The following is a 22567-nucleotide window of genomic DNA, read 5'->3' as shown; positions in this document are numbered from 1 at the left end:
TATGTATTCAGATCATAATGCAATACCACTATGTACCCATTTGAGTGGCTAAAATGAAAATCAATTGCAATACCAAGTGTTAGCAAGGAGTAACAATCAGAACCACTTTGGAAAACTGGTAGTATCTACGAAAGCTGAATATATGCATATCCATTTCAAAAATTCGCTGATATATATACCCAACAGATTTATGTATTAAGTGTACCAAATAGCTCATTAAAAAATGTTCATAGCAGCATAATATGTAATATTCCCATACCAGAAACAACCCAAAAGTCTATTAATAGCAGAATGAACAAGCTCTGGTATATTCATACAATGCATAACTCTACAGCAATGAAAAATGAATAAACAACTGCTATATATATAATAACGAACAAATCTCAGAAGCCTAAGAGGAAAGCTTCTTAGTGGCTGACCCTCGTTTTATTGCTTGACCCAGGTAGTTGTCACATTCACAGAGGTGTGTATACTTTGTGATGATTTTTGCACCCTTCTGAATATGTTATACTTCAATAAAGGTGCTCTAAGCAACCCCTTCCCAACAAAAAAAAATCTCTATATATGATTTTAGTACCATATTACAGAAAAGTCTATATTTTTGTTATTCTTTATTTCAGTTTAAATTTTATTAGGATAATGACAGGCTAGAGGTGTCTATGTCTTATGAATATCAAGCATCTACTGTATTCACACTCCTTTATGACCAAAATATATGAGAAAAATTTGAACTTCTAAGGAATCAACATGAAGACCATTTGGCTTTAAAAAAATTTTGCATGCCCAAATTTTGCCACAGCGATCCTCCTTCTACTCATTTAAGGTTACTCTCTCTCTCTTTAGTCTCCTAATTTTCCCCTCCTTCATAAATAGATGGAAGATATAAATGTCCATCAACTTCAATCTATGATGTCAAAATTCAAACTTGGTACTTATGATTGGAAACTGTGCTCCAGCCATGGGATAGGAAGAAAACCAGTTTCCATTTCCTAACCTTACATCTGTTTGTTGTTTTACTAGGATCTTAGTAGGTAGTAATTACTAGGGCTGACTCAAGCACAAGTATTAGAATTAGCATAAGTATTAGAACTGCAAAGCCATGTTTTTGCACAAGGTGCTCCCTATTTTTTAAGAGCTCAAACTCCATTCACACTCATGACTTAAAAGTAAGACTGAGCCAGTAGGAAGGCAGATATTAAGTCTCATTTCCTAGTAATTAAGAATGAAAAATCAAAACAAGCAAGCACTATAAAATTGTTTTTGTTTTTTTTAATGGCAGGTCAAATATCCTGAAACATACATATACTTTGATAGTCTTCTAATCCCAGTTGAGTTCAAATATTAAAGTAACACACACGAGCTAAGAGAATTCAATATTGTTCCAAGGCACTTACTGAATCTCCATGACTAGATGAAAACAAGGACAATTAGGATGGACAATTAGACAGCATATAATATAAAAATAACTTTTTGCTTACAATTTACAAAATGTATTATTATTACAATCTTTGATCTCTGATAACCTGCAATGCTGGCTGCATGAATCCAGCAATTTTAAAATTCAGAAACTATTTTCTAAAACTTCAGGGCAAATAATTTACAAATAAGGTACACAAAGATTTAGACCATGCAGAAATTTCTTACATCTTCTGTTAATAATATTTTATGACTCCAACTTTATCAAATTATATACCTACTTGCCCTGTACATATACAAAATAATGCATACATGATAAAACATTAGCAAAAGAGTAGTCCTTAAACTCAATTTATCATAAAAGTATTACTATATTAACATGTCTACAAGCAGCGTGTAACAGGGTTAAGAGACATTAAGGCAATAATACTTGAAGTTACAAAAGAAACCATATGTAATACTTTTTCCTAAGTGTAATGTGAGGCAAGTAGATGGTCCCAGCAAAAAATACTAAGGTAACAATCTACACTGCCGTTAGTCCCATTTTTAAGATGGAATACTATAAATCTGGCTTTCAGTGGCACTTGAATTTTCCAGTATAATTTAAAGTGTCTTTTAGCTCCCTGAATCATGTCCATTCTGAAGGTGGATCTCTTGGTCCTTTGGGTTTTCCACAGCGATTACCAAAACCTGCAATGAAAACACCACAATAATTGGTCAGTGTTTAGAAATATTTTTACGTTACTAAAACAATGCTGTAGACAGCTTCATTTTCTGGAACATACACATTTTCATGTGGAAATTTAGAATTTAAATTAAACAAAACTCTATAAATACAAACCAACTCTTAATTTTTGGATAGTTCACTTAAGAACCTGAATAAATCTCAGCACAAAGTTTGATAAACTCTAGGATTTAAGGAAATCCTAGAATGACGGCAAATGACCTTTTCTCATTCTTGCCAGCATTAACTATATAATTAAACATCGAAAATTACTTGGCAAACAAATTACCAATATCCGTGGCTTCTGTTGGACTTTCTGATATCTGATCTTTCTTGTTACTGAAAGTAGGTGGACATTCTGTACAAGTCTCTGTGTGACTACTTCCTGCTGGATGATCTAAAATGCAAAACAAAGCCACTGTTAATCACCATTATTTGTAGCATCATACGTAGAATCCTCTAATTGTTTTAAGATGGACTTTGAGTTAAAAGAGCATGTTTTCTCTCTTGGGTATCATGACTTTAGAGCCCCAGATAAATATAAATGCAAGTGTAGAGGGCATCTAGAAATCCACAGTGGGTACTTCTGCAATGTGAAGATTCTCCTTATGTTCTTACTTTATTACTCTAAACCTGGATCTAGACATATTTTTTTTTCTTAAAGTAGTTATACTATGTGCTAATGTCCTAAGGCAATAATTGCAACTGAAATGCCTTTATATGGAAATCAATAGCATCAAGTTTATAAGTAATTAATGAATTTACTATTTGCCCATAAAAGTAATAATTCTTCTCTTTTAAAGTTTTACACTGCTTAAATTTTAGTTAACTTAATTATGAATTAGAAATTCATAATTAGAATTTCATAAGATCAGAAATAAAAGAAATTACTTAGTATGATTTATTCATTCTTTGACAACCTTTATCATATCCCCTACACCTTTGTAAGAAAATTCTCTGGAAACTTGGGAGTACAAGTCAAATGATAAATGATCCTTGTCCTTAGGTGCTTAGAGTCTAGATAGGGATCAACAAACTTTCTGTAGAGAGCTCAAGTAAATATTTTACGCTTTGCAAGCCACATACGGTCTCTGTCATATATTCAGATTTTTATTTGTTTGCTTTTGTTTTTAAACAATTCTTTAAAAATGTAAAAATCATTTTTTTCAGATCAAGGACAGAACAGAAAAACAAGCCAAGGACAGGATCAGGCCTGTGGGATAGTTTGCCAACTCCTGGTCTAGTAGAAGAGATTGACAAGTACATGAATTATTACAGTAGTGTGAGATTAAGTTTTATAATTATGCATAGGGTGCAATGGGGACAGAGAGGAGAGGCATGTAGATAGTGGTGGTGAGTTATTCAGTGCTGGCTTGTAGGAGGAAATGATGATTTAGTCTAAAGGCCTCAGTTTTCTCAGTGAAGTAAAGGTCATCTACTGAGTAAGAGTTAGAGAGATTCATGAGTTTAGAAGAAAGTAAAGATTTGGATAATTCAAGGGAAATAGGTACCAAAATAGAGCATGTAAGATAACCAAGCGAAGCTGAGGGCTCAATTGTAGATGAAGACCCAGAATTGCAGGCTCAGTCTGTAAAACTGAGTTATGTTCCCAGCAATATTTAGTAATCCTGAGGGATGAAATAAAATGCTATGGTAATTAGGAGCAAAAAAGTCAAAAGTACCTGAGTGACTAGAGTGATGGAGGACTGTATTTAGATTGGACAGAGAAGGAAGAGAGTCCAGAAAATAAAAGATCTAGGGATCCAGCAATAGCAGTAGTAATATAAAAAAAGATAGTAGTGCTACCATTTGAGTGTCTATCATGTGCCAGGCATAGTGTTTGATACTCTGTAATGCAATTTACTTTTATTAAACCCTCACAACAATCCTCTAGGGTAGGTACTATTATTTCTCCATTTCACAGAGAAGAAAATCAAGGCTCAGAAAGATTAGGTAATTTGGCCAAAGCCACATAGTGAGTAAAATGGCAAAAATAGGATTCCAATCCAGGAGGGCTTGATTCTAAAGCTTCTGCTCTTTTCCTTATGATATGTTACCTCAGAAAAGCAGATAGAGAGTAATCAAGTTTATGAGATGATATGAGACTCCTTTAGGCCAAGATCAAGAGAAAGAGAGCAGCTGAAACAGAATGGAGGATAACAGCAGAGATGATAGATGAATTCAGGAAACTGTATAGGCCAGGATGTTTGATAAGCTGTTTACACAGTCATTGACTTTTAAAAATTAATAGTAACTTGACCTGTATTAGCACGATAGTAAAAGTGATGTGGCAGAAAACTTTTTAACTTGGTATTATAACACTGGGTTGAGCTACATAATCTTATTGGTCTTCACAAATGTAAAAGTCCTAAAGAGGGAGATTCCCCAAACAATCAATTTTTAGGGACCCAATTCAATCATCTAGGGCAATTTGGGGCATTTACTGAGATCATGGTCAGACCTAGATTCTAAGTGTCTTTATAAACAGAAAATACAGGAAAATATTTAAAAAATAATTTCTTTCCTATCAGCCTGTCACTACTACTAATAAATGCTGTTATTTTCTAAATTAGTAATAATATATGGAATAGTAGTAATTTGGAAGAATTATATTACATAATTCAGGTTTTAGAAAAGCGGTCCTACATATTTTCACATACAGAAATAACTAAATAGCATATATGATGAGACATGCTATTTTATGGAAATTAATCTACATAATCTATAGCAAAAAGGAACAATATCTAACTTACCACATTTTTCACTTCCAGAAGTTATCAAGTCCTATAAGGAAGACATTTAATAGCTTTATGAATTTTGGTCTGTTATGAGTATATATCCCAAGAAATCAAGATTTATCAAGATTCTCAGTGTCAAAGGGAAAGAAAACAATGGTATTTTCAATTAGACTTAAAATTTTTAAATGTTATCATATTTTATATTGGGAGTGAAAAGGATAGGGAATTTCCTTTTTCCTTCTTTATGAAAACTGAAAATGCAGGAGCTACTATACAAAGAAACATACAAATACTGCATTTTGCCAGCCTTCTACCATATTCATCAAATTATAGTATCATGGATTATAAGACATAGATAGCATGACTGTTATAGGTTAGCACTACTTCATGTGACAAAGTATATCAGTGTTTTTTAATCAATTATGATATTCCACAATTTCAGGGATATTAAAATATACAAGAAATATGAAAAATTTTAATGTTGATGAAAAATGGTATTTCCCATGGCTAAAATATTTAGCTACCAAAACATTTCCTTAATGTGAAAAGAAATCTCATATAACCAGAAAAAACAAATGGAGGGACTACGTACCTAGTGTTATAATGGAAAGAAAAAAATGTAGGAAAGTGCCATGACCCTGAAAATAGTAATTCCTGTTTTTCATACCTCCAAAAGAATTTGAAACATGGCATAATTTATAAATTTCAAAAGCAGCTTAGAAAATAACACTCTGAAGTGATGGTCATATGTAGACCATGTTGCTCTTTTAAAAAAATTCAGATCTCACATTTTTTGTAGGCTTTTCAGCTAAAATCTTAGCATAAGAAATGCTGATCAAAAATCATATTAATAGCCTTAAGCTGACAGTTATTATAACAAATGACTAAGATAAATTAACAAAACAAAAGAGCGAAAATAGAGTTCTAGCTGTTCCAATCCCCAAAGGACTCACTTCAGATTTTTGTTGCTGACATTGAAGTTCACTCCGTTCCGATTTTACGGGTGTATCTGAGAAAAATGAAATCTTACAATTAAAATTAACATCTTCGATTCTTGAAATTTCTTGCACTAAAGTAATATACAAAAACAGATACTTTATATTTTTAGATATTATCGCTTTCATAAAAAATTTTCTAGTTTCTATTAATATAAGAAAATCCCTTTAAGATTCCTTAAAATTTAATTGAAAGAATTCAGTTATCAGTTTATTACATACTCATTATAATCTATATAGATGTCAGACTTAGACTTATTTATTTAATATTATTGAAGTATGTGGCTTCACTGTTAAGATTCTTAACATCAGTTCAAATTAATAAAACACTGGTTAAATGTAACTCAGATAAGACTAGTGAGCACCTCCACTGAGCACGAGACAATGTAAATATATTAAAGCTGTTTTCCTGTACTCTTTTTCAGGAAGGGAAGGAAGAGAAATGTATTATCAATGCTTTAAAACATGATCACTCTCTCCTACTTCTCACTGATACTTCTGTGGCCTTAAGTGTTCCTTAATTAACACAAAGTGATGCCCACCTACAACCCAATTTAAATATTTACTTACCTAAACTGTCACCAAGTGAAGCAATCAATGTCTTTTCACAATGGATAAAAAGACGCCAAATTGCAAATACATTTACAACTGCATTTAACTGAATTATAGCATCTAACATAAATGCAGCCATTTCAGCAATTTTAGCAAGTAAAAAAAGACTATTTTCAAGTATTTTTCATACGAAGAATTAAAAACTTTTGTCAGTATCAATTCAAACCTATTTGTGAATTTAATTATGCAGCTCGACAGCAACTAAATTAAAATCAGCCCTGTTTTGCAGTTTATTAAGAGTATGAAGTAAGTAAAAGCAGAAGAGATACTCACTATGTTCACTTGCTAATACAAAAGATTCGGGAGTTCTTTCAGGTAGGGGAGGAGGTGACTCTTCATTGACATCAACATCTATATTAAATACATAAAATTTAGACAAATTATGAACTTGTTAAAAAATGTTAACTCATTAAAAAATGAACTTGTTATCTACACAGAGAGCTTTGACATTCTAAAAATTACTGCCACAAGTATCTAAGAGAATCACTTTTTAAAAATGCAAAAAAAATCAACAAGAAATCATGACCATTTGACTTATGAAGAATTATGAGGCTTATTGAACAAAAAGAATGAACTCCATCACTCAGAGATGCACAGAGAAAATGACTCTCCCATGACTTTCCTGACACCCCACAGACTTTACCACACTGTCCTCTGAAGTCTGAAGGCAGTCTCAGTAGAAAAGCCAGTAGGCAAGTGATTTCTCTCCTGGGCCTGCTGATGATGCTTTGAGTCCATGAAGGAAAGTTTTGGTCATTTGACTTAAGCCAGTTTTTCCTGAAGGGAAATCAATTGCTTAACTCCTTTTATGAGTTTTGCCATTACTTTGTACCATCTGTCTTACTGAGTTTTTAAATCCAACTCATTTTTAACGTATGTATTTCAGTCATATTTTAAACAGTAATGACTAAAATAAGATTTGAAGAACTAGTTATTTTTCTAATATATATAAAATATAAGTTAACTTTTTTTGAATGTTCATTTACTGCCTAAAATCTTGTGAACAGTGGCACAGAGTGAACAGAGACTACTGAGTGAAGCCATAAAAAACTTCTCAGTAAAAACAAAATTAGCTCTTGGAAAAGATAATGCATAAAGTAAGCCTCATAAGTTAGCTTTATTACACCAAAGAGTTAATGAGTTACTAGGTGTTTTGAAGATTCACTGGAGGTAGAGATAGAAAACATAAGGACACAATTATGTGTGTGGAGTCTGAGGTTAGTGAGAACAGGGTAAAGAAAGAGAAATGTGAGGATCCTACATTATTTTTTTTGCCTGGGCGCTGACAATTGTTCTCTTAAAAAAAAAAAAAAAAAAAACAATCTTGCCATGATACTTTGCTACTTTACCACATCTGATAGACTATGCACTAAAAAGAGATTAAAAACCAAGTAAAGCCTTTACAATTTTCGAAAAGTATGAGCCAGATATGATTGTACCTGTTCCTTCTACATTTATTTAGCTGAAGACACAAGAAAATATAGCTTCTGAATCCTGCTGAGAGAAGAGTTCTAGCCGAATATTTTATATATCTATCACGAGTACTTGGACTCTCTCTCGCACATAAGGTTAAGCCACTAAAGAACTATCTACCTTATCCAGTAGTTACAGGCTGAGCCATCATCATCCTTCCCCTTGCGCTTTTGTTACTAACAGCTCACGGTGAAGAGATGGCTGTTGGAAGAAAGGGATGCATAATCTTGGCACTGTGGTGCCATTTTGTAATTAAGTGAACAATCAGCAAGGGCAGTCTTGCTTGTTTACATCTAGAATCAAGTATCTTTCAGAAAGTCTATACCTCTCCTAACAGTCCTCACTCTTAAAGCCTTTTTTATTTTATAACTGTGGCCCTTGCTTATCAACATATTTCTCCTTGGATCTCTGGACTGCCTTTCCTATTTTATAAACTATTTTAGAGGTTATACAATCAAAGAACACACTTTTACATAGGTGTTTGCAAATCATACACTTCATACATACATGGGGCCTAGTATAGCCAAGTTTGAGAAATCTCTCAGGAAACTTAAGTCAGTATTAAAATCAAAATTTACAGCCAGGAATTTTTGTAAGGCAGTAACTTATGCAAAAGGTTGTTTTAGGTATCAAAACAGAATTATTCTACTTAACTCCCTAACACCTTCTAAAACAAGCAAACAAAAATCTAATTCTTGTGCCAATGGTTCATCTAAAAGGTAAACAATAACATTAAAAATAGGACGGCATGTAGTTATGTTGCAGCACACAATACTTACACAGGAAAATCTTCAGTTAATACTAAACTCATTTAGCATTGTTAGGGTAGGATGTAAAGAAATCAAAAATCACATTTATAGCTATCTTGGCTTTGAAATACAAATAAATAGAACAGAAGTGAGCTGCTATACAATAGGGTGCTTTCAACTATCCTTGTACAGTATTATCTTTCATATTTTAAAGTTATCACCAAAAGACTGGTCATGTGGCAGTAAATTTAATTAGTATATCACATCATGCATCCTTCCTGTCCTAACCAAATTCTATTTCTAGCAATGGTTTAAAAATATATATTTCCTAGGTCCAAGACACATATCTGATATGCTAGGGAAAAAAACAGCCCCAAATGTAATGGCTATGTGTAGAGTCAGAGGAAAGCTACAGTAATCAGGGGGATTGTTTCATTAACTATATAAATATCTAACCAATGTACTGTATACTGGAAACTTAAAAAGATTAAAAAAAAAAAAAAAAAAAGCCCAAAACAAAAATTTGTCTATACATTTTGTGTAGCTACAATTTGGCAATTATTTTTCAAACTCTGAAGTTGAGGAAGAAAAAGATATTAACAATTTTATATTATGGCAAACTGATAGAGTAATATTTATTGTGGTAACCATTATCTTCTGAAGATCCTTCAAATAAAACAGAAGAATCAAGAATATAGAGAATCCTATAAATTTAGGAAACTAGCTTAGACTTTCATCTACTCTATCAAATACATTCTCAACATAAGAACACATAGTATGTGTAAGTTGGGGAAATTTAAGACACCACACTATGAGTGGTGTTTACTGGGTCAGAAATAGATAAAGTCATCTTTTAAGATCATAGTGCTTATTTTGCCAGGACATTATAAATAACAGTCTGTGTCACTATCAAAGTTCACTGACAAGTAAATGACCACTGATAATCTATCAGTAAATAGCTTTCATGGCAGCTATGATTATTTTTAGCAGATCAAGAGTTTCAAGAACCAATAATACATATTGTGAACTGAGTGCAAGCATTATCTTGAAAGCTAAGGCTGCTTAAAGAAGACAGCCATTAATTAAATAATACCAGTGATGATTAGATAATGGCTATATCCCACTCACTACCGACTAAATTAAAATTCCCATATTCTGAGAAATTGCAATATTGCTCCTTGGTTAAACTCAGTGTTGAAAGCAGCCTCACTTGCAAGTATTTGTGAAGAGAATTAAAAAAAGACATTCTGTAGTTAAAAGAGCATAACAGTATAACAAAATAGTCATTTGTAATAAACATGGGTGGAATTAAATGGCTAATCAAGCAATCTATAATATCTATGTCACTGTTACTTTAAACAATTCTATCTCCCTTAAATTATTTAGTCAGATAAATTTTTGACCCATATAAAATACTAAAAGTTACAATACAGAAGGAAAATAAAATTTTCAGTTACAACAATTAAAATATTTTGAAAATACAAAACCCAGTAATGCAATGTCATCAAATTAAGGCAATAAAAGCTTACTTAAAAAAATTATATCTAAAATAATAAAATCTTGCTTTAGGATCTAGAGTGACATGTGGACTAAAAACAATGAATACAGCTAAAGTGCTTAGAACAGTGACTGGCACACAGTAATACTTAAGTGTTAGATACTATTATTATTACCTTTTGCAGCACCTGAATGTATTGTTCCTGCTATATCATGTCTAGCAATAGACACTGACAATACTTTCCTTGTAGAAATGCTTTCAGTACTAGTGGCAGCAGAAACTGTGGCACTTGCTGTTGAAATATTAGTTTTATTCTTGGTCTCAGCACCATCAGAGTTCCTTTCATCTGAGTCTGAGTCATCAGAATGAAGAGGATTAGTAAAACTGAGGGGAGCTCTGAATAGAGGTGAACTGTTATGATGATCCACAAGATCATGGGTTTCAACTTGTACTGTGGGGCTCGGTGTTAAACTCACAGTTTTCATTGTTTGATAGTGGATATCTGAGGATTTGCCTTCAGATGAATCAGGCGTGGGTAGAGTATTTTCGGGTCCATGAAATGACCACATTACATGTCCTTTCTCACCAAGAGGCAAGCGGTCTGGCCTTGGAGGTGTGTCTGAATTCTTCTGTGATTCCTCTGGTGGAATAACTGGAGCTTTATGTGACTGTGTTGCACTGCAGTCCACACAAGAATTCTGAGAAATATCATCAACTTTTAGATCCCCTGAACTCAATTCCTGTGACTTAGAGATTTTATCAATTATACAAGGTGAAGCTGACTTAATTTTAATTGCATGTCCCCTATTCAAGAGTGTGTTCCCATCAAAACTTTTTGGTCCCTCTTGGAGAGGGACCTTCTTAATCTCAAAACTTAAATTTCGCTCCAATTTTTTATCTATCTGTTCAACAGTTGATTCATTTTTCCCTGGAAGTTCTGCTGATTTATTATAATTTCTGTTGAGGTCTGTTGAATGTTGTTCTGATGAAACCATGTGCAACACTGGCTTTGGATGGTATCTGTCATTGTCCTGCCACACAGTAGTGACCGTTGGAAAAGCTGAAGGGGGAGAAGGTGTCAAGATGGGTGGCACTGGGTGAGGTTCTGGTGGCTGCAGTATTTCTTCCTTAGCATCCCCTTCTACAAGGCAACTGAAAAAACAAACATTAAGAAAAGGCTATTGTAAGAATGTTCATCCTTTTTAACAATTATGTAGCTAAGTCAATTACACTGAAAGCCAGAATCTATGGTTATGCATAAAAAATTATAATTTTAGTCTGAGAAAATTTAATGTTTAACAAGGTAATACATGTACACTGTTTATAAAGTCAAATACAAGAATTTTAATGAAAAACAGCAACCCCTCCCACAGCCCTTCAGCTACCCAGACATCTCCTTGCAATGTTTAACAGCTGCTTCTAAGATTTACCTTCATATTTCAAACTCCATAAACCATTATTTGTCTATTTCATAATTTTCTATTGTCTTTCTATGTGGCTTCTCTGTCTTCCCAATATTGTTATAATTTTTTAGTTCAATCTTATGACTATAGTTATTATTCATATCAATGATACTCAGATTTTATATCTTTTCTTATAGAACTTGTCATTCTCTCATAATTGCTTTAGGTTTTGGATGGCTTAATTCTCTATGTATCATCAGTAATTCAGCTCTTCTAACTTTTCTGCAGATTTGTACACCAACTCTCTCTCAACTAGTCACGCACCCAGGTAACTATCAATATCAAAGGCACTCCTCTTGGAAACTTTGGTCCTCTTGCTGCTGTGTGGACCACTGGCTCACTAGGCCACCACAGAGCTGATGTTCTTTCTTGTGTCAGATTCTCCTGTTTCCCAGGTCCCATCTTCCTTTTTAGGTATAGTCCTTTGTTTTGGTGGGTTATACGAGCCAGTTGCTTCTTAAGAACTTTATATAGGAGGAAATTTTCTAGAGGCCTTGTATATTAAGTATTATCTCCAAGGGTGCTGATTTTTTTGAAAAGGTATATAATTATAGATTAGAAATAATTATCCTTTAGAATTTTGTAATTCCGATTCCTGTTCCTTTAAATGTGGGCTGGTTTTTTCACTCTTGAAGCTTTTAGGTTCTTTTTTTATTTTTGATATTATTCTATAATATCATCATGTAACTTTTTCCAATCCATTTTATCACAATTTTTATCCACTATATTGGGAACTTTCTATATTAAAATTAATGTTCTTTATTACTAGAAAATTTCCTTATTTCTTGGCTAATTTCTTCACTTCTAGTCTCCTTCCAGACCATTACTAGTTTTATTATTATTATTCGACAGATCTAGTTTGATTCTCTAATTTATCTTCTCTTATTTTCTATCTTTTTTCTATTTATTCATTTTCTTGGAAGATTTCCTTGACTATCTTCCAGCCTTCTGTTTAACTTTTTAAATTTATGCTATTATATTTTTAATTTCCAAGAGCTTCATATTATCATCCAGTTCTTATTTCATGGTAGCAATATTTCCTTATGAATGAGAAACATGGACGGTGGTCTGTCCATCTTTTTTCTACTGTGTATTGTCTCTATTTCCTCCAACTTTTTTTTCCTGCTTATTTGGGTCTGTCTTTTATGTTAGAGGCTTTGTCAAGTGTCTGATCATTCCTGGTTCAGTTCATTTTTAAAGAATGATATCTTAAAAATGCCCAGAAGATGTGTATATATATATGTAAGGAGGAGGACTTGTGGCTTAGTGATCACCTCACTGCATGATAATTGAACACAGCCTTTGCAATATCAGTAGTGGGCTACAACCATCAATAACTGTAGCTTTCTTCTCTTGGGCTGGTTAGTTTTTCAAAAGAGGGATTCTGTCTCCCACCAGAAGTTGCTACCAGTATTCTGAAAGCCAAATAAGGGTTGGGAGCAAGAGAGTTGGAGGATCTCACCATTCAGCATGCAGATTCCTGTTTTTAGTAAGGCGCTACAATCCTACCATCAGGTGGATCTGATGTCCTTGAATCCAGACACTCCCTCGTTCAACCACTTCTGAGTAAATCTGTCCTACTGTATGCCCATGTGTGGGAGAAGCAGTCATCTGCCAGCTCAATTTGACTGAAGGAATCTGGGATTCTAAATAGTCTTATAGAGACATTCAAGTATTCAAGTACTCTTTTTGTTTTTAGCCCCATCCTACACACGATCTTCAGGAGGAACTCTAGTCTGAGCCTTTCTGGGGTGGGGGTTCTTTGAAGAGAACCATCTTGCTGCTTATCAGTTTCCCGCATATACAAGAAAGCAAGTTTTAGCTTTCTTTGTCCTGTTAAGTCCCTTTTCATTGGTCAATGTGCTTTCTAATTTCCAAAATTCTGTCAATATCTCTCTTATCTGCTGAAATCTCTGCTACAAATTTGTTTTTTTCAATCTTTATACATTTTTCTATTTCTCCACTAAAATTTCAGGAAGTTTATAGACAGACCAGAGTTAACTGTTCAAACTGCTTTTTTTTTTATTTTTTAACACTAATCTTGTAAATGTTTTTATAAGCAGCAGTCTGTGCATGATGTTGATATTTACATAGTAAACATATTCTTGGCTACTCACATTAAAAAAAATAGCTTTACTGAGGTATAGTTGATATACAAAAACTGTGTATTATTTAATGTATATAATTTGATGCATTTGGACATATGCACACACCCAGCATGATTACTATCACTACAATCAAGGTAATAAACATCCATCACCTCCAAAGTTTCCTTGTGTCCCCTTTGTGGTCTTTTGGCTACTCAAATTTGATTGATAATTATACTGGTAGACTTTTTCTTATCTGTTCTTAATTTAAGGTTGGTTAAAACAAGACTTAGAATAATTCTAAAGAACTTTCATGTGCACAAAAATGATAAGCCCAGTCACAACAAAATATATGCTACATATTGATTTTCTATTATAGTGTTCAAGATTCATATTTTCACTAGATATTCTGATGAAAAAAATTCCAGCAGAGATACAATATGACTTGCATCATTCTTATTGTAAATACTGTTCTTAATTTCATTTGTTGAGGAAATGAAACAAATATTCAGGACTTTCTACATGCTAGGCATTATACTAGTACCAGAAAAGGACAAAACAGTGAACACAACAGTTTGAATACCTAAAGAGTATAAAGAAATAGTTAAAAATAAGGCTTACAGGGTAGGATGAAACCATACCATGAAGACGCAGAATTAAAGTAACTATAACATTTGTTTCAAATCGATGTTTTATATAAACTCATAAAATTAATTTCCTTACAATAATTTAGTCTGGATTCCATGCGAAGTGGAAAGATTATGAGAGTGTAAGAAACAGCAACCAAAAAATTAGAACATAACACTTTAAAAACAACCTTCATAACTATTCTTTCTTCTAGGGATTAATACCACAGTGAAAAAAGTACTGAACTGGAAGATAGATTTATATGTGTTCTCAGTTAACTCTGCAGGTCAACTCATTTCGGAAACCAGCTATATTAATATCCATGTGATCGAAATTACTATAAAAATCACTGAGTTCACTACTTTACTTATCACTGTGACATGCTGGCTATCTATAGAAGAAATAGGGAATACGTGGCGATCTAAAAAAAAAAAAAAGATGAGAAAACAATAAAGAAGATGTTATATCAATGCCAATAATTACTTTTTAACCAAAACAATGATAACCACCTATACAGCTTACACTTTGGAGTTAAGAAAGACACTACACCAGTGTTTAACCTTTATTGCTTGATTTTATTATGTATTCTGACCTATTTCGATAACTTAAAATTAACATCTGAGATCAAAGGTATTTTCTAACAATGAAAAAGAACAAAATAATTAGGAAAGGATTAAAGCACAGAAAGCACAGAAAATTAGATAACTGAAAGCATGTATAAAGCATTTTGCCAAAATTTGCCCTTATATTAAAGGATGCTAATTTGGAATTAATAATTCAATTAGAAGTTTAAAATTTGTGAGTAGTCAAATAAATCAATAGTGTCCTTTGTGATTTCACTTATCCCTTCTAGGATGTCCCTTCTACAAGTTTGTCAAACATTAAATTATATTTTGTTTCAATGATTTGACTTTTTATATTTAACTATTTGAAGCTTTGGTATTTGCTGTGATGATATATGAACATAAATATATTTTTTTCCCAAATGGTTAAAAATATTACAATATGAGTAATATATAACTTTTATTTCTCCCTATTTAGTATAAAATTCCCTACTTGTTAATTCAACTCCATCAACAGGTATATTCTTATACCCCTAACAGACTATTTTAAATATTCATAATGTTTTATAATTTTAAAAGTCTGTCCTCACTCATCACTATTATCATCTTGAGTTTTTCTTTAATATTTTTTGCCTCTTTATTCATCCAAATGAACTTTAATATTATATTGTCAAGTTCAGATAAGATATCTTTGGTATTCTGAGGAGAACTGCATCAAATATTAAAAGAACTGATATTTTAAATAGCATTGAAAAAAACTAAATTACATTTACTTTTGCCAACCAAGAACACTTAATTTTTTTTATTAATGCAAATGAATACAGTTCTACTTTCTATTTAAGGTTATTTCCAGGTATTTTATATTCTGAAAAAGATTTCTCTGTTAATCTTTTCTCCTTCTACTTGTCTGGTCTACAGGACCATTTTCCACTTTTATTGAGCCACTTTGCTCCTCTCTTATAAATTAATCATTTTAAGGCAATATATTTGGGTTTAATATAATTGTTAAAAAAAATCAACAAAAGAAATATAATATTTCAAAAAAACAAAGATTTTTTTAACAACAGAAAAAACGATGAAGTAGAAAAATAACTGTTTTATGTGATATGGATTTCTCCTATCACCTAATTTTCTACTTGCCATTTTCTCAGGGTTGTTAGTCACCCAAATCTCATGATATTCTGTGCTAGATGAGGTTTCCCCAAATCAGGTAGCTTCAAATGCCTCCATTTGAGTAGACTTCAACTCCTGTTTTGACCCCATAAATGCCCAAACCTATCCGGGATATTCAAAGAGTCACAAATGTCTGAAAGTCCAGTTTATCGTCACAGGCAACCCTTACAGGAAGTAGATATTCATGTATTTCTGCCAGATACAGAACCCTCTCCTTCATGGCCTCTATAAAGCCACTGTTTCTTGGTTTTCCTTTATCCCTTGGTTGTTCTTTATTTTTTCACAGCTTCCTTTTAGTCTACTTTTACAAATTATGGTACTTACAAGGGCTCCCTCCTTGAATATTTTATGTTATACTCAGAATCTGAAAGATTTTATTCATGCCAAGTAAAAGTCTTCTATGTCAGCTGTATACCGAACCCTCAAATCTTTACCTCTAGCCTAGATATCAAAATGTCTAAGAGAACCATTTTGACTTCCTCCTAATCTTATTCCTACTTAAAATTGTTTAAATTGAGAGGCATTATAAGAAAGCATTAAATATATTGTCACTGTCTGTGAAACACTAAATAGATTAAGAAAAATTTACTAAGGCGCACGCCCTTTTTGGGTCTCTGTAGTAAATCTGTTGACAGCTTACAGAAATAGCTAACAAGTTATACTTCCAGAATGCTGGTGTTATTGAATGAAAAAAATATCGACAATTTCATTAGTTTAACAAAATATGTATTGAAAAAAATGAAATCTGCTATCCAAAATCTTTAATATGATTTCTTTAAGTATTTATAAACCATAATCATGACTATAAAACTTAATATAACAATGAGCCTTCCTCTCTAGATCTTTCTCCAATAATAACATGTATTCTAAACAACCAATTAACCTGGTTATACTCACTGCACCCATACTGAAAGACAAAATATATCATTTTTACTTTTTATCAATCTTATGCTCTTGTAATTTTATTTTCAGTTAACAATTTACAATAGTTTAAAAATTCATCTTAACCTAGAAGTCACAGGATATTCTTAATGGAACACAATGAAATTCTACCATTTGACTCTACTAAATGAAAAAAAAAAAAAAAGACCTAAGCATGTAATATAAAGTCACATACGTATAAAAATTTGAGTACATATCCTCAAAAAAATCCTGTCTTAGGCTGAATGATCATTTTTCTGTCAATATTCATTTGCTACTTCTTAATTATCTTTTTTCTTTATTAAAAATAGGTGCCAAACTTCTAAAATGTATATGGGAAAGGCTTAAAATTCAGTACATTCTTTATATTTTTTCCTTTAAAATTAGAAAGAGGCTACCACTATTTATTGTTGAAAGTAGATAGCCATAAAAATCACAAATATCATTATACACTTTGAAAACCTCTACACTGGCTCAATCTCAAAAACCAAATTAAAAGATATTGGTGTAGCAAAATTGTTTCTTAATTTCACTTAAGGCCAGTACAATTTCTTTTAGGACTCATATGTGGAAGAAAGAAGTTAGAGGACTAACAGTTTATAGGTTTTAACTGGCTACCTTCCATAGGAATCTACTGGGAAGTTGTTAGCACACAGTTAACATCCTGAGCATTTAAATGCTAAAACTTAAACCCATCTATACAGGCTTCCTGATCCTCCTTAGAGAAGCATGCAAAGGCTTTCCAGAGACTACTAATAACTACCACATCTTGCCTTAGTTATTAAGAAAAGCTGTAGTCTTTTCCTTTTGTAAAGAGCAATGATCACGTTAAAGTACAATGACTGATTGCCAAGACCCAACCCTAGTCACCTCATCCAATTTAAGTCGACTTCTATCAAACATTTAAGGGGAAAAAATTGGTGAAGTCTTACTTTGAGGAAAGGTCAATCAGTTTGGGCATATCTGTGCTTGAGACAAGATACTATAGAAGTCATTCTAATAATTTCATTATGAATCACCTACTGTGCCCCCTTTTAAAAATAATCCAATAACTCCAACTTAACTCCACAATGTAACAGAAAAACCAACATTTAACGAAAACCTGACGTATGTCAGGTCCTATATATATGTAGTGTTTTCACATACTTTATTTCATTTAATCCTTAGGAATATATTTAAACAAACAGAAAACCCGCAAGAATCAAATCAGTGACTTACTCATAACTTCAAAACTAGTAAGTGGCTGAAAAGAATTTTTAACTAAATCTTTTTGACTCTTTCTATATTGTTTCCATACTACCACATAACTGACCTAGCAGCCACTCTGAAAGAGGAGGAAAAAAGGGGGACAGAAACATATGTTGATTTTAACTTTATAAGTGAGCTTAGTATGAAAGAAAATCTGAGAGAAATAAACTCATCTTTCCTAGTTATGAAACATCTTCTTTATGATAACTTCTTTAGTTATCAAAAATTGTATGCACATTAAAGATAACTTCTTTAATGTGCATACAATTTTTGGCAATCATATTACCTGTACAGTCATTACGAGAAATTGAAATTTTTAGAATATTTAAAATTTTAGTGGTACTACATAAAAAAACATGAGCTATTGTCAATTCATGGTTATGCTCACTGTTCTTGTACAGTACACTACTGAAATTTTATCAAAAGTGAAACAAATTTTAGTATAGCAATAATGAATAACAAAGTTGCCATATATACGCTATATCCTAAAAACAGAAGAATGGTACTAAAAGTTATGAAATATTCAGAATTTGTTGTTTTAATTAACAGTGAGTAAATAAAAGTATCCTTTCAAAGAAAATGTAACATACAATACCTGCGGGTCCTTGGTGGTTTTGGAGGAGGAGAATCTTGTTTGTCAGAATGGATGGAGCTGACCATATTTTCAGTGTTAATTTCATTCTGCCAAAAAAAAAAAAAAAAGCTTCATTAAAGTCAGGAGCAAAATAATTTTCCTTTCTCATGTTTCAAATAAACTGTTTCTAGGCTTTTGAATTTTTAAAACAATAAAAATTTTTTGCCAAGTAACAAAATGGGTCTTAGTATACTCTCTAAATTGTAGCCTGAAGGACTTAAATTCAATGAGACTAAAATAAAAAACAGTCCATCTTACTGATCTTACTGAAAAATCAACTGTGTACAGTAGCATTTCAATTGCTACTGTAAATAAACAGATTACCCATGAAAATAAAGATTAAAGAGGATAGTTTTTTTTATTTTTTGAGGCGTCACTACACTAGAAACTTAACATGTGAAGAGAGGAAAAAAGTGAACAAAATAAGGCTTATATCTTTTACTTTCCCAACATTTTTTGGACACGTATTGCTACCTAGTACTTTTAAATAGTCCCAGAAAGCACTTTAATCATTTCTTGACCTGCTTTCCCTCTGTCACCATGGATATGTCCCCCTATATCACTGCCTGACCAAACGAACCCAAAAGTCAGGGAAAGCCAGTCTACGGATCTCACTGGTTCTTGGTCACAAGGACCAGTGATATCATTAACATGGATACTCCAGAGTCATATAGCTGTAAGAATCTTAGATTGTGTTTAGGATTATGAATAGAGAACTATTCATATAATACATTATCATATAATACATTGTCTTGAATTAGTTTCAGCCTCAGGAAGTATCTCCTTTTTATCCAGCTAGGCTATGTTAATTCTGGACCAGTGGACAAGAATGCTTTTCACTCTTGCACATGCCTAGGTAATTTTAGGGAAAAAATGTCATCTTTGCATATTCTATGATCGATTAAGGAACTCTGAAACTGTAATTGCCTTTTTCAAAAGGCACTTCTACCAAGTCCATCATGGCAGCTTCTTTGTCTTTATAACTATTTCTTGCCAGTGTCCTTTTTCATTAAGTACTTCCAACTAAAAAAACAGAGATATCGACTTTCCAGTAATTTCTAGTGCATGCTGTATCCTGATGTATAAGATTAGAAGAGTTTTGTGCATCTGATTATGCATCTTACTCTAACCAGAACAACAGAGTAATATCTTATGACTGAAAGTTCTCATGCTTAATTAAACCCACCTACCATAATGGAGGTACCTGTTGTAGAGATATATGCTATAGGCAGGGTGACCATACAATTTATTCATCAAATCTGGGCTCTTTGAGAATGAAAGGGGGAGCACTATTAATTATTACACCTGGACAACAAGTATAGATTGGTTGGTATTGCCTCAGGTAAATTAGGATTTTTGGTCACCACACTTATTTTTTTAAGCTGTCTTTTTTTTTTTTTTTAAATTTATTACTTTTTTAATGGTGACATTGGTTAATGAAACCCGATAAGTTTCAGCTGAACACTTAACCAGTAAGGCATATATATATTTACACTGTGTGTTCACCTCCCATAGTTAGATTTCTTTCTGTCACCACATATTTGACCCCTTTTACCCCGTCTACCTCCCTACTAACTTCTGGTAACCACTAGTCTACTGTCCATGTCCATCAGTCTCTGTTCGTTTGTCCTGTTCATTTGTTGCTTTTAGGTTTATATCCCATATATAAGTGGTATCTTGTGGTTTTCAACATTTTCTTTTCTGTCTGGCTTATTTCACTTAGCAAGATTATCTCAAGGTCCATTCATGTTGTCGTAAATGGCAGTATTTCATCTCTTCTTATGGCTCAGTAATATATCTTTTCAGAAGATATGAGTTTTCAAGTCTTTGGGGATAAATACCCAGTAGAGGGATTGCTGGATCACATGGTAGATCAACTCTTAGTTTTTTGAGGAACCTCCATACTGTTTTCCATAGTGGCTGTACCAATTTGCAGTCCTACCAGCAGTGTATGAGAGTCCTTTTTCTCTGCATCCTCTCCAACATTTGTTATTATTTGTCCTGTTGATTATAGATATTCTAGCAGGTGTGAGATGGTATCTCATTATGGTTTTGATTTGCATTTCCATAATAGCTAGTGATGTTGAGCATCTTTTCATCTATTTGTTGGCCATTTGTATGTCTTCTTGGGAAAAGTGTCTGTTCAGGTCCTCTGCCCATTTTTTAATTGGATCGTTTGTTTTTTGTTGTTATTGAGTTGTATGAGTTCTTTGTATATTTTGGATACTAGGCTCTTATTGGAGGTGTTGCTTGCAAATATATTTTCCTGTTTGGATGGCTGTCTCTTTACCTTGTTGGTTTCTCTGGCTGTGTAGAAGCTTTTTAGTTTGATGTAGTCCCATTCATTTATTTTAGCTTTTACTTCCATTGCCTTTGAGGTCTAATTCATAAAATCCTCTTTAAGTCCAAGGTCCCTGAGTTTAGTTCCTGTGTTTTCTTCTATGCATTTTATTGTTTCAGGTCTTATATTCAGGTTCATAATCCATTTCGAGTTAATTTTGGGTCACCACACTTTTGATCCTCAGATATCACCAGAATTTAGAGACTCTTTGCATCATAGATACTTCTTAAAAAATATTTTTGATATATTAATGATTTATTTCCTTATTACCCTATTAATTACACAATCACACTCCCATAACAACACTAATTAATATATTTGTACCAAAATCTGTAAATACTCACATTGAGTAGGTTAAATAAAGATTAACGGTGAACCATGACACTGCTTCTAACTGAACTGTTTCTAACCTACAAATACATGCAATTTTTTATAGTACAACATAAATAGCCTCATGTCATGTCAAGTCAGGTTTTGCTGCCAAATGAGTACAATACAAACACATGTACACAAAAACAACTTTAGGTTTTTAGAGCATTTTGGATTTTGGAACAGCAGAATCTATATGTGAAATGCACTGAATAGTAAGCACTGGAGAGGATACAAAAATGTAAAGGAAATAGTACTTAACCTCGAGACATAATTTCTAAAATTCCTTTCAACTTCCAAAGTTGGTGATCATTTCACCAACTTTGGAAGTTGAAAGGAATTTTAGAAATTAAATAATCCATCGGAGATTAGGTTTTAGTGTATTCTCGTTTCAAGCAGAGTTTGCTAAAGTTATTTTTTTAACCGTTGACCACTTCGACCAATTTTGCAATTATTTCGTATATTAATATTTTCCACATAACAGAGCTATATCAAAGGCCACAAAAAAAATCAGAACCCAATTATCAAATACTTAAGGATATATTGTCATCTGTAAAACAAAATAAATATTAAAAATGGGTGCTTTATTATATAGATTTAATGCAATTCCCATTTAAATCCCAATGGCATTTTAAAAAGAAAGAAACAGAACAGAAAATCATCAGATTTGTATGGAAGTACAAAAGACTCCGAATTGACAAAGCCATCCTGAGAAAAAAGAACGAGGCTGGAGGCATCACTCTTCCCGACTTCAAATTATACTACAAAGCGACAGTAATCAAAACGGCATGGTATTGGTAGAAAAACAGATACACAGACCAGTGGAAAAGAAGTGAAAGTCAGAAGTAAAGCCATGTTTACATGGGCAAATAATTTTCAACAAAAGAGCCAAAAACACACAGTGGAGGAAGGAAAGCCTCTTCATAAATGATGCTG

The 22567-nt window shown here is 32.7% G+C and overlaps 1 protein-coding gene across 1 annotated transcript in view; it reads right to left on the bottom strand.

The window, feature by feature from the left end:
* Window positions 1-1254: 1254 nt before the first annotated feature.
* The window catches only part of PTPN12 (protein tyrosine phosphatase, non-receptor type 12), an 86837-nt gene continuing 65524 nt past the window's right edge, over window positions 1255-22567 (bottom strand). Inside the window, exons 12-18 of the mRNA XM_011365212.2 lie at window positions 18883-18968; window positions 10381-11357; window positions 6759-6836; window positions 5832-5887; window positions 4894-4924; window positions 2430-2537; window positions 1255-2106 (exon numbers count right to left, since the gene is read on the bottom strand). Coding sequence (XP_011363514.1) covers window positions 2045-2106; window positions 2430-2537; window positions 4894-4924; window positions 5832-5887; window positions 6759-6836; window positions 10381-11357; window positions 18883-18968 — 1398 coding nt within the window. The 3' untranslated portion in view covers window positions 1255-2044. The remainder of the gene's footprint in view (window positions 2107-2429; window positions 2538-4893; window positions 4925-5831; window positions 5888-6758; window positions 6837-10380; window positions 11358-18882; window positions 18969-22567) is intronic.

The sequence above is a fragment of the Pteropus vampyrus genome, unplaced genomic scaffold, assembly GCF_000151845.1.
Source record: "Pteropus vampyrus isolate Shadow unplaced genomic scaffold, Pvam_2.0 Scaffold107, whole genome shotgun sequence".
In the NCBI taxonomy this organism is placed as follows: Eukaryota; Metazoa; Chordata; class Mammalia; order Chiroptera; family Pteropodidae; genus Pteropus; species Pteropus vampyrus.
The sequence above is the reverse complement of the archived record's forward strand: the minus strand, read 5'-3'. Positions and strand labels throughout refer to the sequence as shown.